General features: G+C 35.4%; 1 protein-coding gene across 1 annotated transcript in view; it reads left to right on the top strand.

The window, feature by feature from the left end:
• LOC124451822 (anaphase-promoting complex subunit 1-like) overlaps positions 1-12410 on the top strand; it is a 61109-nt gene that overhangs the window by 423 nt on the left and 48276 nt on the right. The window contains exons 2-14 of the mRNA XM_047002424.1: positions 714-805; positions 1180-1259; positions 2722-2795; positions 3260-3390; positions 4093-4369; positions 4706-4859; positions 5967-6065; positions 6354-6444; positions 7077-7142; positions 7496-7585; positions 8065-8143; positions 8932-9008; positions 9109-9169. Of these exons, the coding sequence (XP_046858380.1) occupies positions 714-805; positions 1180-1259; positions 2722-2795; positions 3260-3390; positions 4093-4369; positions 4706-4859; positions 5967-6065; positions 6354-6444; positions 7077-7142; positions 7496-7585; positions 8065-8143; positions 8932-9008; positions 9109-9169 (1371 nt within the window). The remainder of the gene's footprint in view (positions 1-713; positions 806-1179; positions 1260-2721; positions 2796-3259; positions 3391-4092; positions 4370-4705; positions 4860-5966; positions 6066-6353; positions 6445-7076; positions 7143-7495; positions 7586-8064; positions 8144-8931; positions 9009-9108; positions 9170-12410) is intronic.

Below are 12410 nucleotides of genomic sequence, written 5' to 3'. Positions count from 1 at the left end.
TATTAGATTACTATAACATGACTGTTTATCTTAACTGTTTGTTAATATTTATCGTTACCATACTTAAGCCACATGGATGGTTAGGTGCAAGCTTGAGCAACCTGGCACACATTTTGGGTTGCTTGGAGTCCAGGTCCTGAATAGAACAACTCGCATTCAGGACTTGACTACCACATACTTGCACCATATCACATTGAAAACCATTTCTATGGAAAAAAAATAATAAAAATTTTTTTCAGGGCTCTCTGCTTACAAATGTGTTGAATAATGGGTAGCCCATTTACACTTAGTTACTTATATACCTTCCTACTTCATTTGGTCCCAGGCCACAACTGGTTCCTCTGATATTAACCTTGGTTACTCTGTAACCTCATTACAAACAGTAACAAACAGTATTTTTTTTGTTCGTCTTGCCAGTTTATGCCCGAGAGCCTCCTCCCTTGTAAAAATCTTGTGAATACACCCCTGAGTTTCATGATTGATACACAAGGCAACAGTGGTGTTAAAAATTGCTTGTAAAAGCTGTTTGATATTTTGGAGCACATTGTTATGCAAACTAGTGACGAGGCATTTTCGATATAAGAATGAATTTCTTGAGACTCTTGTGAAACATTGAGCATAGTGCAAACTCCATCATCAAGAATTTTCTGTAAATTAAAACATTTCAAATTTCATTCTAAAGCTCATGTCATTACACGTTGCCAATGTTTTAGTGAAAGAAGGATGTCTTTGTATTGTTGAAGAAGATGTTATAAAGGCTTTTTCACAAAGTGGAAACATCGAGTCAACACCCTTACTTTTTAAGGTTGGTAGTAGGGTAGTTCGTAGTCAGGGGGTCATTTACGGACTCTTGGAGTAGTCAATGGAGTCACTTATGGTGTCTTGAGGTATTTAAGGAATCAACAATGGTCTCTTAAGGTTGTCAGGGGTTTTCAATTGTTTCTTAGGGCCGTCAGGGAGGTCACCAATGACCCCTTTAAGTAGTCAGGGAGGTGAATAATGGTCTCTTTAGGTAGTCAGGGAGATGAATAATGGTCTCTTTAGGTAGTCAGGGAGGTGAATAATGGTCCCTTTAGGTAGTCAGGAAGGTGAATAATGGTTTATTAGTAAATAAGGAGGGATAAAGGGCTGACCATGAAATTGAAGGCTCACATAACATGCACCATACTTATTACATAGGTATCAAAGGTTCTTGCAATTCATGGTGGTTTGATTTTAGAGAGAAATGTTTTGCCTTCAGATTCAGATCAACAGAAAAGGTCAGTTAAACAATCATCATAATCAAAGTTTTATTCGCCTTGTTAAAATTCTCTCAATCTTTCCTCTTGGGAGGGGTGGGTGGGTTAAAAGATATTTAAAGAGAATGCATTGTTGAATGTTTTTATATATCATGTATAATTCAAAATGATCATAAAATCAGAAAACCTTTCCGAATCCAAATTTAAAATGGTCAAAAAACGGCTCTCAAAATCTGAAAAGCCCCCTACAATGAGAGAGCACAAAGTGAATATATTTTGTGAGGGTGGGAGGGTCTCTGACAGCACTGTGCTTACCTCCAATAACCTACTACAAAATCAATCGAAATAAACAATGAGATACTTTCAATGTTATTATTGTCGATTTCAGTTAACTTTTCAAATGGCGGTTGCCAAGTTACTTTCTGATGTTGCCAACTACATTTCCAAATATGGAATATTCGTTATGAACTTGTCAACTTGAGTTGACAAGTTGAGTAGTGAAGTTGGGAACTTGAGTACTGAAGTTGGGAACTTTAGTACTGAAGTTGTGAACTAAAGTTGCGAAGTACAAGCAAACGCGAAAGGTCTTTGTACCCTGTAGACATTTGGCAATGAATCCGTTCAGTAAGCAAGGAAAAGCTTTAGCAATTCTAATCCGTTTGCTGGAAGGCAAACTTTGTTATTTTCTAGGTGTTGCTGAATCTCTTTAGCGTAAATAGATGGTTTATTAATTTTTAGATATTCAGTGTATGCAATAACGTCATCTGTACGCGTGGTTCGAACATCACGTTCGCTCTGGCGAGGTGCAATAGAACCAGTGTCTACCCATAGATCTATTATATTTGAAATGTTTGTCAAACGCTCGTTATTTAACCACATTTCAAATATTTAACGTAATTTAACGTGCACTTATTTGTGTACGACTTTATTGTCTATTGTATTTGATATAGTCTTATACGGTAGATTTAGTTGTTTCAAAATGTTTGTCAAACGCTGGTTATTTAACCACCTTTCAAGTATTTCATTTCTTACTTCTATTGGTAAAGCTTTTCCTTGCTAACTGAACGGATTCATTGCCAAATGTTTACAGGGTACAAAGACCTTTCGCGTTTGCTTGTACTTCGCAACTTTAGTTCACAACTTCAGTACTAAAGTTCCCAACTTCAGTACTCAAGTTCCCAACTTCACTACTCAAGTACACAACTTGTCAACTCAAGTTGACAAGTTCATAACGAATATTCCATATTTGGAAATGTAGTTGGCAAAATTAGAAAGTAACTTGGCAACCGCCATTTGAAAAGTTAACTGAAATCGACAATAACATAAATAGAAAAGTTTGTTTGTCATTAAGGAAAAGGCGTAAAACTTCTGTTCATTTTGGTTTCAAATATTTACATTATATATTTCTTAATTTGCAATTTGTTTTTACCCCGTCTGCTTTATGACCTCTTGAACTTGTTGATCATTTATATTTTACATGTAGCAAGAAGATTCCGACCATCTTCAGTTTATTGAGCCCATTGGATGAACCAAGACCTGTTATTGGACGCTATGCGGGTAAATAATGAATCCTTTGAGTTTAGAGCAAAATGTCAGAACGTTGTCTCGTAGTCGTTCATGATCTCTATGATCTGAGGACGGTTTACGTTGAACTAAGGTCTTCTTAAGGTCATACACTGCGTTGCTATAACAGCGAGTCTATTTTTGAGCCTTAAACTCTTTGAACATTGGGCACAAAACGTTATTGAAACTATATCATTCCGATGAAGATTCATTCTTGAATATTGCTCTTCATAACGGACTGACCCAATGAAATTGGAAAGATCTTGTATTTTCTCATTTACCATTCAAAAAAAAACTTCAATAGTTCCACAAATGCAAACATTGTTAAAGAAAATCACCAATGCACTGCAGTTATTTAAGAGACATTTTTTAGGACAGTAAAAATTTTGTATCAAAATCACCATAAGTTCACTGTTTATCATCGCTTAAGGTAATATGTTTTTGAATTTTCCATTAAGGAAACACTTCGTTCATGCGCGATAAAACTCTACATGTCGTTTTCACGTTCGACGATCCTCCATTACTTCTTACCTACGATTCTTTCATCGGAGTTCATTCTCTTTGGTTGATACGAGAAGCAAAAAAGGAGGTAGGATGCTTTTGAAGGATGAGAAATAGTTCGCTTTGCGATTAATATTGCGCTTGGGATTTTGTTATACCTCTCTTTGAAAGAAAATTGAATGAAAAGACAGTTTTTGAATGCTTTCCCGCTTAAAAGTCATCATCTGTATTTTTGAATAAGTGGAGACTGATTTATTCCGTCACAATTTTTATCATTTTTATCTCGGTCTTCGATCTACATTTCTTTAACAACAATATTTTTAACTTTTGCTCTTCAGTAATCAAGGGTGTGAATGCTAGATTATCCCACAACGAATATCTTATGTTATGGTTCTAGGTAGCTGTGTTACGTCCAATTGTTTTAAGCTAACTATGCAAACCTTGCTCTAAAGAACATGTCCACGCTTAAGAAAATATAAAATTAAGATTTCTCTCACAACCTTATGCAATATTCACAAACCGGAATGTTTTAGCTATTGCGTATGAAGAATTAACAATGCTACTTTGCACTACGACTTGTAGGTCTTAGTGACGTAGCAAACTCGATATTGGGGAGGGGGGTGTGTGGAACATTTTCATATATTTATTTTCTGTCGTATTAAACTCCTCACCTGTACGGCTAACTGCAATTTTTAATTTCTCATTTTCTCCCTTCAAAAAAGTCAAATTTACAACTATGAAGCCTTTTTCAGAATATATAAAGAATAATGATGTATCTTACTTTGTTCAGGAGTATCCTGAACTTCCAACGAACAATGATTCGTCTTATGTACTTCCTCATCCAACCAATCAACGTTTTCCCACTCCAATATTAAAACCAAGCGCCTACTCCCGACTCTCGTTGACCACATCCTCTCCAGCACATATGACCGTGACTCGTACTTCGTCTCCTGTAGAGAAAGGTCAAGGACGTCTACCACAATCGCCATTTATGTCATCGCCACAAATGTCGCGGTTAGTTTCAAGCAGAACTTTGCTTGAATCACCATCTGGTCAGCACAGTTTAGGTGAAGTATCTACTATCTATTTACGTGCATCGACAATGGTTGTGTCTTGATGTTTTATTGTCTGATTAGAAGTTGGTTTGATGTAAAAACTTGAGTTCTTATATACTCCAGTCTAGTGTCTTCATCAGGAGTGATCTGGTGTTGAAACTTGAGTTCTTATATACTCCAGTCTAGTGTCTTCATCAGGAGTGATCTGGTGTTGAAACTTGAGTCTTTATTTACTCCCGTCTGGTGTTTTCATCAGGAGTGATCTGATGTTGAAACTTAGATCGTCGAATAGTTCAGTCTAGTCCCTTCCATCGAGAGTGATCTGATGAAAGTTTATCTCATTCTTAGTATATTCATCTTCCATTCTTCAATCTCCTGATATCTTTCGATCTTCTGCAACTGTCGCCAACAGTTTCCACGAAGACACATTCTGGCACACTATTGAACCACTAGAACCGGAGATTTGTCTGGATCATATTTGGGAGGAAGTTTCAAATGTCAGGTATAGAAAGTGCTACCCTCCACGACCTACGTTATACAAATCATTGAATTAATTAGATATATTTATTGTTAATCAGGAAGCAATTTTCTCCAAAAACTTCAACATGAAACATTACAATCAAACTAAGTCACTGCGCAATTTTTCTTGTTTAACTTAACGGGTAGATAAATTTTCAAATTATAATTTTTCGAACCTTTTTTTGGCCAAAAATGAACCCAGCACAATTAAATAGCCTTTCATAAGCTGCACTTGTGGATTTAAAGCTGGATTTGATTTAATAAATCCATTGATCCCATTTTTCTGGGATGTTGATTTATTTTCTTTCACTACATTTAAGCGATCAGATAAATAACTCAAAAATCATTGCGTTATAGTGTCATTGTTATAAAAAGCAAAAGTAGCTTTAGTTACTGTTACCTCAGTGCAAGATATAACTGTTTTTCTTTATATTTCCACTTAAATATAACAATTACTTATGATTTTGTTACTCGCAACGAAGTCATTTACAGTTCTGGAACCTGCTACACGAAGCCGAATGGCACTATCCACTGGATAGCTATACTTTCAAATGCTTGTAGATGTAGATCGTCCATGTTGGTATAGTCCTGGGAAGGACTTAGAAGTAGGACGTAAGAACCAGATAACAAATGCGGCTAACAAGACGTTCACTCCTCATTTGACTCTGAAGATGACTACCGCTAAGGTTGTCGAAACTTCAGTCAACAACAACAAAAACAGTCCTTCTCAGGTCTATACCAACCTGGACAATCTACATTTACAAACATACAGCGATACTCCCGGGTTCAAACCATTTAGTTTATTTTCAAATGCTTCAAAAATTTCTTGAAAGATGAAAATCTACGATTTGAAGTCGACAATCAATGAAATACCATATTGTTCTAGAATTATAAAGTTTCATTATCGTAAAGAAACTATAAATATTTTTTTAAAAGTTTGAAAAATTAACTATGCAATGGATAACGCTATCCAGACTTTGTGCAACCGGCCCCTGTCTTGTATATCGTCAAAATATGACAAACTTGGTCGAATATCCTTAGAGAATGAAGTGACTGGCAAAGTTCTAAATTATTTTATGTTTTTATTTAGACACGCCAGCAAAGGAGAAGCTAGTAAAGCATTTATAGCAACTGATGTTTGTGGCGTGAAATATGTTTGCTTTCTTGTCCCTCATGTATCGAAATTAAGGTACGCGATGGTTTGTCAAACATGTTTATGGTGCCTTTTTGCATTTAAGTAATTTTATATACCTGCACTTATTTTATGAACGCTGTGAAGTCTTTTTACAATGTCAAAGCATTTACTGCGCTCGTTCAGTGATATCATTATTGTTTTCGTTCTGTCGCGATGAAGTAAAAACGTTTAGTTTAGGACGTGCTAAATGCGTGTTGCTACTTTTAGTACTTTCATGTGCATACTACCATAAGGTGTTCTTCAAAATTTACTTTGGCTTCATAGAAATTACCTCATTTTTAGACTTACAAAATTTAGCTGTGGTGAAAGAGCTGGCCAGGTGATATTTGGTTCTACTTTTGATATATCAGCCATTGATGCTGCCCCCATCAAGGTTTGTAAATCCTGTGTCAGTTGATGAAATGATTTCTTGCAAATATGAGCTAGTGCTGGTAAACGTCTGTTTGAAATGTTGTTTGAAGTATTGGCATACTAAAGTACACTGTGTTGCCGTTTCTCCAGCCTGTAGTTCCCTAGTTACTGAAGCAAAGCAGGCATTTAGGATAAAATTGGGTATAGTTTAAACAAATGTGCTTATTCGGCGTTTCTGTTGCGTTATTCATGCAACTACCTCTGAGGGGCTTCCTAAATTTATTCAAATCAAAAGTCGGTCTTTTTTCTTTGAAAATATTGGCTGTGTTGTAAAGTTAAAAATTCCACTGTAAATATTGTTTTTAGTTACATTGATTTCACTAACGAGGTTATTCTCAAACATTTTGACCATTTTAACAGTTTTTGGATGTAGCTACATTTCCAAACACTTTTGAGGCAACTTGATAAGTAAAGTTTTATTCTTTAGAATTTCACAACCATTAATTTTGCTCTTAAAGTCTTTTGAATTTGAAGTTAAGCAGGCATAACTTAGGGGAGCATTACTGGGAGTCTTTTTGCCGTACGTCTTTGGTTTGTCGTGATGTATTGCAGAGTTATTTGTGATTTATACGTCATAACTAGATATTTTTATAGGGCCTTAACATGATTCTCGTCCTTTCTCCTGACAACACGTTGGCTTTATACTCTGGCAAACATAAGGTAATGTATCCATCTGCATAATGGAATCGTTGAATGTACCTTTAGGACATGCATGTCTTTGATTAGCTAATATTCAGTGGTTAAGCACGCTAATAGGAGGAGAAAAACAAAATGATTTGTCCAGTTGTGGATATTATAGGTTACAGTTAGGATGTTACGGGGCTCAATTAGGATATTATAGGTTAATATAATTTGTTATAGCGTATTGAAAAGTCATAATTGTGTAAATGCCAAAAAATAGTTCATACATCTATATACTCTGTTCTATCATTGCGTCATCGATACTGTTTATATTATTATTAACTTGTGCTGCGTATGAGCGATGACGGTTTTAAAATTTACTTTTTTCCCAGGGTTGTGACATCAAATTGAACAGCTTGGTAACTATAATTCAAAACGATATAACAAATCAAGAGGATTCGCAATTATCGTTTTTATCTGAGGTAAACTTTGATAATTGAATGATGTAGGAGCGATCTTTGGTCCTGAAGTCTCATTTAAATCATACTTAAATTCCATTTTTTCCTCATTCATCGCATTGATAGCATCATGCAGACTATATTTACGTACCATACTTAAAATCCCAGAATACTAGCGTATGTAGAATGTTATCTCTGAAAATTTTTGTGTGTGCTCTGTGCAATTCTCTCTCTCTTCCCTTCGATAAATTTTCGCCCCAATATTTTGTCTCCTACTTTAAATGTGTCCAGGAAGTTTTCGTTTGTGTGCTTTTACTGGCTAAGAGTCGAGTTAATGTGGTTTAGTGCTTACAAAAAATAACAGGAGATGATGTTCTATGCATGTAGGTGGTCTTCACTATTCAGTGATCCGTTTCATTTTAAACTATTACAAATTAAGTAGTACTTAAAAAGTACTCAATTACAGAAAGGCTGATCGGTAATCTGTCTTTTATTCTTATCAGACTGTTTTGGCTTCGCCTTTTCACTCAAGCCAAAGTTGGCAACCTTCGTCAACGTTTGACAACACGAGTGGGAATTCAGGTAAACGTCATTGAATTCAAGACTCCTAAAATGAAAAAGAAAAACAAACACTTAGCTATCACGAAAGATAATTAAAAGCTGATAGGAACTCCGCCATTACATATCATATAAGACGGTTTCGTTCGCAAACAAATTTCGGTCTTTTAGCTAAGCGGTCGCTACGGTAAAGAAAACGTTCTTTGATCTGTACCAAAACATATAAACGCAAGATAACCGATTTGTTTTTGGAAAGAAATTCAATAATAGAACATTGATTTAACTATGCCGATTTCCATTTTCCACGAAGAAAATTTTGATTGGGAAAATGACAAGTGCGCGCACGACTGGTGGTTAAAAATTACTGAAAACTATGTTATAGCGAAATAGATTTTGAAAGACTTGTTTTGAAGATGTCCTCATAGTGGCAAAATCCTGGTTAGATCTTCGTGTTTTGATTTGAATAAAACTATGGATTTTTGTTTTGTAAAACTTTTAACGTACGTAAATATAGTCTCCTTTTGGTTTATAAATGGCGATTGTTGGCTGCTAATTTATAGATTGATGTAGTTTACTGAAAAGATGACGTACTATTTATTTAGTAAATACATTGGTAGAAGATGTAAGAAAGCCGTACGTTCTAGGGTTAGTGTTAGGGTTAGGGTTAGATGGATGTAGTTTATTAAAAAGATGACGTACTATTTATTTAGTAAATGCATTGGTAGAAGATGTAAGAAAGCCGTACGTTCTAGGGTTAGTGTTAGGGTTAGATGGATGTAGTTTACTAAAAAGATGACGTACTATTTATTTAGTAAATACATTGGTAGAAGATGAGAGAAAGCCGTATGTTTTAGGGTTAATGGAAAGTAATGGACATTCAGCGATTTTGGTTCGTATTTGATAAAATTATTGCTTTAGTAGTTTGTTGTAATACTCTGAACAAAAAAGTTGATTATTTAAATGTTGCTGTTTTTTTTTTATTTGCGTAGAAATGTTGCAGTGGTTTTCATTACAGAATGACTTTACCTCCATTGACTGGAGATGAAACTGGTTAGAATGAACACACTTTATTTTATTTCTTATATATTTTACATAGTGTAAAGACTGTTCTCGTTCTCTGTTGTTCATTCATCACTACCTACACTGACTCACGTTATCTTATTTCTTATAGATTTTAGATAGTGTAAAGACTGTTCTTGTTCTCTGTTGTTCATTCATCACTACCTACACCGACAAACGTTATCTTATTTCTTATATATTTTAGATAGTGTAAAGACTGTTCTCGTTCTTTGTTGTTCATTCATCACTATCTACACTGACACACGTTATCTTATTTCTTATATATTTTAATAGTGCAAAGACTGTTCTCGTTCTTTGTTTTTCATTCATCACTACCTACACTGACAAACGTTATTTTATTTCTTATATATTTTACATAGTGTAAAGACTGTTCTCGTTCTCTGTTGTTCATTCATCACTACCTACACTGACACACGTTATCTTATTTCTTATATATTTTACATAGTGTAAAGACTGTTCTCGTTCTCTGTTGTTCATTCATCACTACCTACACTGACATACGTTATCTTATTTCTTATATATTTTAGTTAGTGTAAAGACTGTTCTCGTTCTTTGTTGTTCATTCATCACTACCTACACTGACACACGTTATCTTATTTCTTACATATTTTAGATAGTGTAAAGACGGTTCTTGTTCTCTGTTGCTCATTCATCACTACCTACATTGACAAACGTTATCTTATTTCTTATATATTTTAGATAGTGTAAAGACTGTTCTCGTTCTTTGCTGTTCATTCATCACTACCTATTCTGTTTTACTTCCATCAAATATTAAAGCCCAGCAAGGTGCTTTTAAAAGAGCCATTCAATACAAAAATGACGTATAAAAAGAAATATTTATTTAGTAGCGTAACGTTTCGTCTTGACTCCCAAGACATCATCAGACAGTATTAAATATTGTATACAGTGTATATGTTTTTTAAAGCCTTTACAGTATATAGTGTGTATATTGTTTATAGTATATGTAGTGTATATGGTGTGTATAGTGTGTATAGTGTGTCTATAGGCAGCAGAGTGTGTATAGTGTGTATAATGTGTATAGTGTGTATATTATGTAGTATCTGGGCCGTTGCTCAAGCTATGATAGCGTTATCCATTGGTTCTAGAATTAAAAATTTCATCATCGTAAAGAAAATATGACTAACTTTTTACCAAGTTTGAAAAATGTACTATCCAATGGATAACGCTATCAGGCTTCATGCAACCAGCCCCTGGTGTGCATAATGTGTATAGTAGTAGGCTTTATGTAGAGTAAATGGTGTTTGTAGCATGAATAGTATGTACATGCATGGAGTATATGTTCTTTTCATAGCTTTTATAGCATGTGTAGCTTACATAACGACATGTATTATGTCGTGCCTTTTTTGAAATTTGATGCGACGTTTTTAATCATAAGTTAAAATATGCAACTCAATATGAAATATGCTATAGTCACCAAAGTCAGACTACGTTTACACTACTCCGGTCGGTCTGAATACGGCGCAAAGAAGTAACGAAACCGTGTTGCGTTTATACCCCGCCGGAGCGGAATTGTTTGAAAACGTCACTTTTCGGGATCGATATGAACACACTTTCTAAACGTGGTCGAACGAAAACGGAGCGCTACGTATTTTCTTGTAAACAGTTTACCGTTAATATTTCGCAACTCTATAGATACCTGTTCTATTTAATAATTCGTACCGTGTTGTGGCGCATAATTGCAAATGGTAATTATTTTATGTTTTGGAAAGCTTTTAATGACTGATTCCATTGTAATTATTGAAAATAAATGTTTTTTATGACTGTAGCGAGAGACTTGCCGAGCGGAAATCGAATACGTGTGATAAAAATTAATGCCCAACATAAAGTTCTGATTAGAGCCATAGAAATAGACCAAAAAAAAAACAAATTGTAAAATTTAAATTTATTGTGACGTTTCGTCTTTACTCAAGACATCTTCAGACAAATAATAAATAGGACGTTAAGACAAGGTATTATATTTACAAAAAGGTGTTAAATTACTACTAAAGGAAGCGGTGTCGAATGGATACATGATAAGAAAGTTTGGAAGTGAAATGAAGAGAAATTAAAAGAGGTTAAGTGGAATGGAGTTTCCTTGCACATTAAGTGAAGGCTTGTATTTATTGATTAGAAGGCTTTCATGGATGGAGAGTTCATAAGTATCGTTGGAAGAGGAGATTATTTTAAAGTCGTCTAAGTTGGGGGTGTGTCCAGTTGCGTTAATGTGAGCAAGAATGCTTGATGATGCAGGGTGGGAAACTTGGTTGCCTGTAAGGGGGGATATTCCCAAGTGCTCCGAAAATCTGGTGTGTAGATGACGTGTGGTTTGACCCACATACGAAGCGTTGCAGCTTCGACACTTGAATAAATAGACTACACCAGATCTCGGAGGTTTGGGAATTTTGTCCTTAAAGGGGAAGAAAGAAGAGATACGTTGAGAAGGGCGGAAAACAAATTTAATGGATATATGTGGAAGGCTGGCACAAAGGTTATTGATTTGTGTGCGAATTTGAAGGGAGTGTATGCCGGTGAAAGGAAGACAGAAATAGATGGGCATTTTGTGAGCAGTCAAGACAGGTGGTTTAGGGGCAAAGGTGTTGTTAAGGAAGCGGGTGATGGTCAATTATACGTGAAGGAAAACCGTTTTGGTGAGTGACTTTCTGGTAAATTCGAGTTGTATGAAATTTTCGTAAGTAGAGCAAAGATTGAAGATGCGGTGGTAAGCAGGAGAATGAAAGTTTGTAAGTAAGTGGATGAAGCTGTGGGTTGGTGAAGAGGCCAGTGAAAGTAGGTTTGCGGTAGACGGAAGTGGTGAATTTCCATTAGTACGAGAGATATCAATGTCAAGAAATGAGAGCTTTCTGTTTTGTCGACTTCAGTTGTGAATGTGATGTTAGATGTTGTCGGTTCAGGTAGTCAAGAAAGAGAGGGACGTGATCGGAGGTGAAAAGTAAAAACAGTCGTCAACGTAGCGTCGGTAAAGTAGTGGTTTGAATGAAGAAGGACAATTATTGAGCCAGGATTTTTCGTGAAAGGACATGAATATATCAGCAAAGAGAGGGCCCAATGGACTGCCATAGCCACACCATCAATTTGCTGATACATTTTCCGTTAAAGATAAAGTGACAGTTAACAGCTAGAGAGTAGTAGTTTTCAAATTCTGTTGCAGTGAGTCCGTTGAAGTACTGGTGGTTGTTAAATGCTTTTGGAT

The sequence above is a fragment of the Xenia sp. Carnegie-2017 genome, unplaced genomic scaffold (assembly GCF_021976095.1).
Source record: "Xenia sp. Carnegie-2017 unplaced genomic scaffold, XeniaSp_v1 HiC_scaffold_24, whole genome shotgun sequence".
NCBI lineage: Eukaryota > Metazoa > Cnidaria > Anthozoa > Malacalcyonacea > Xeniidae > Xenia > Xenia sp. Carnegie-2017.
Note: the sequence above shows the minus strand (reverse complement) of the source record. Positions and strands in the feature narration are given on the sequence as shown.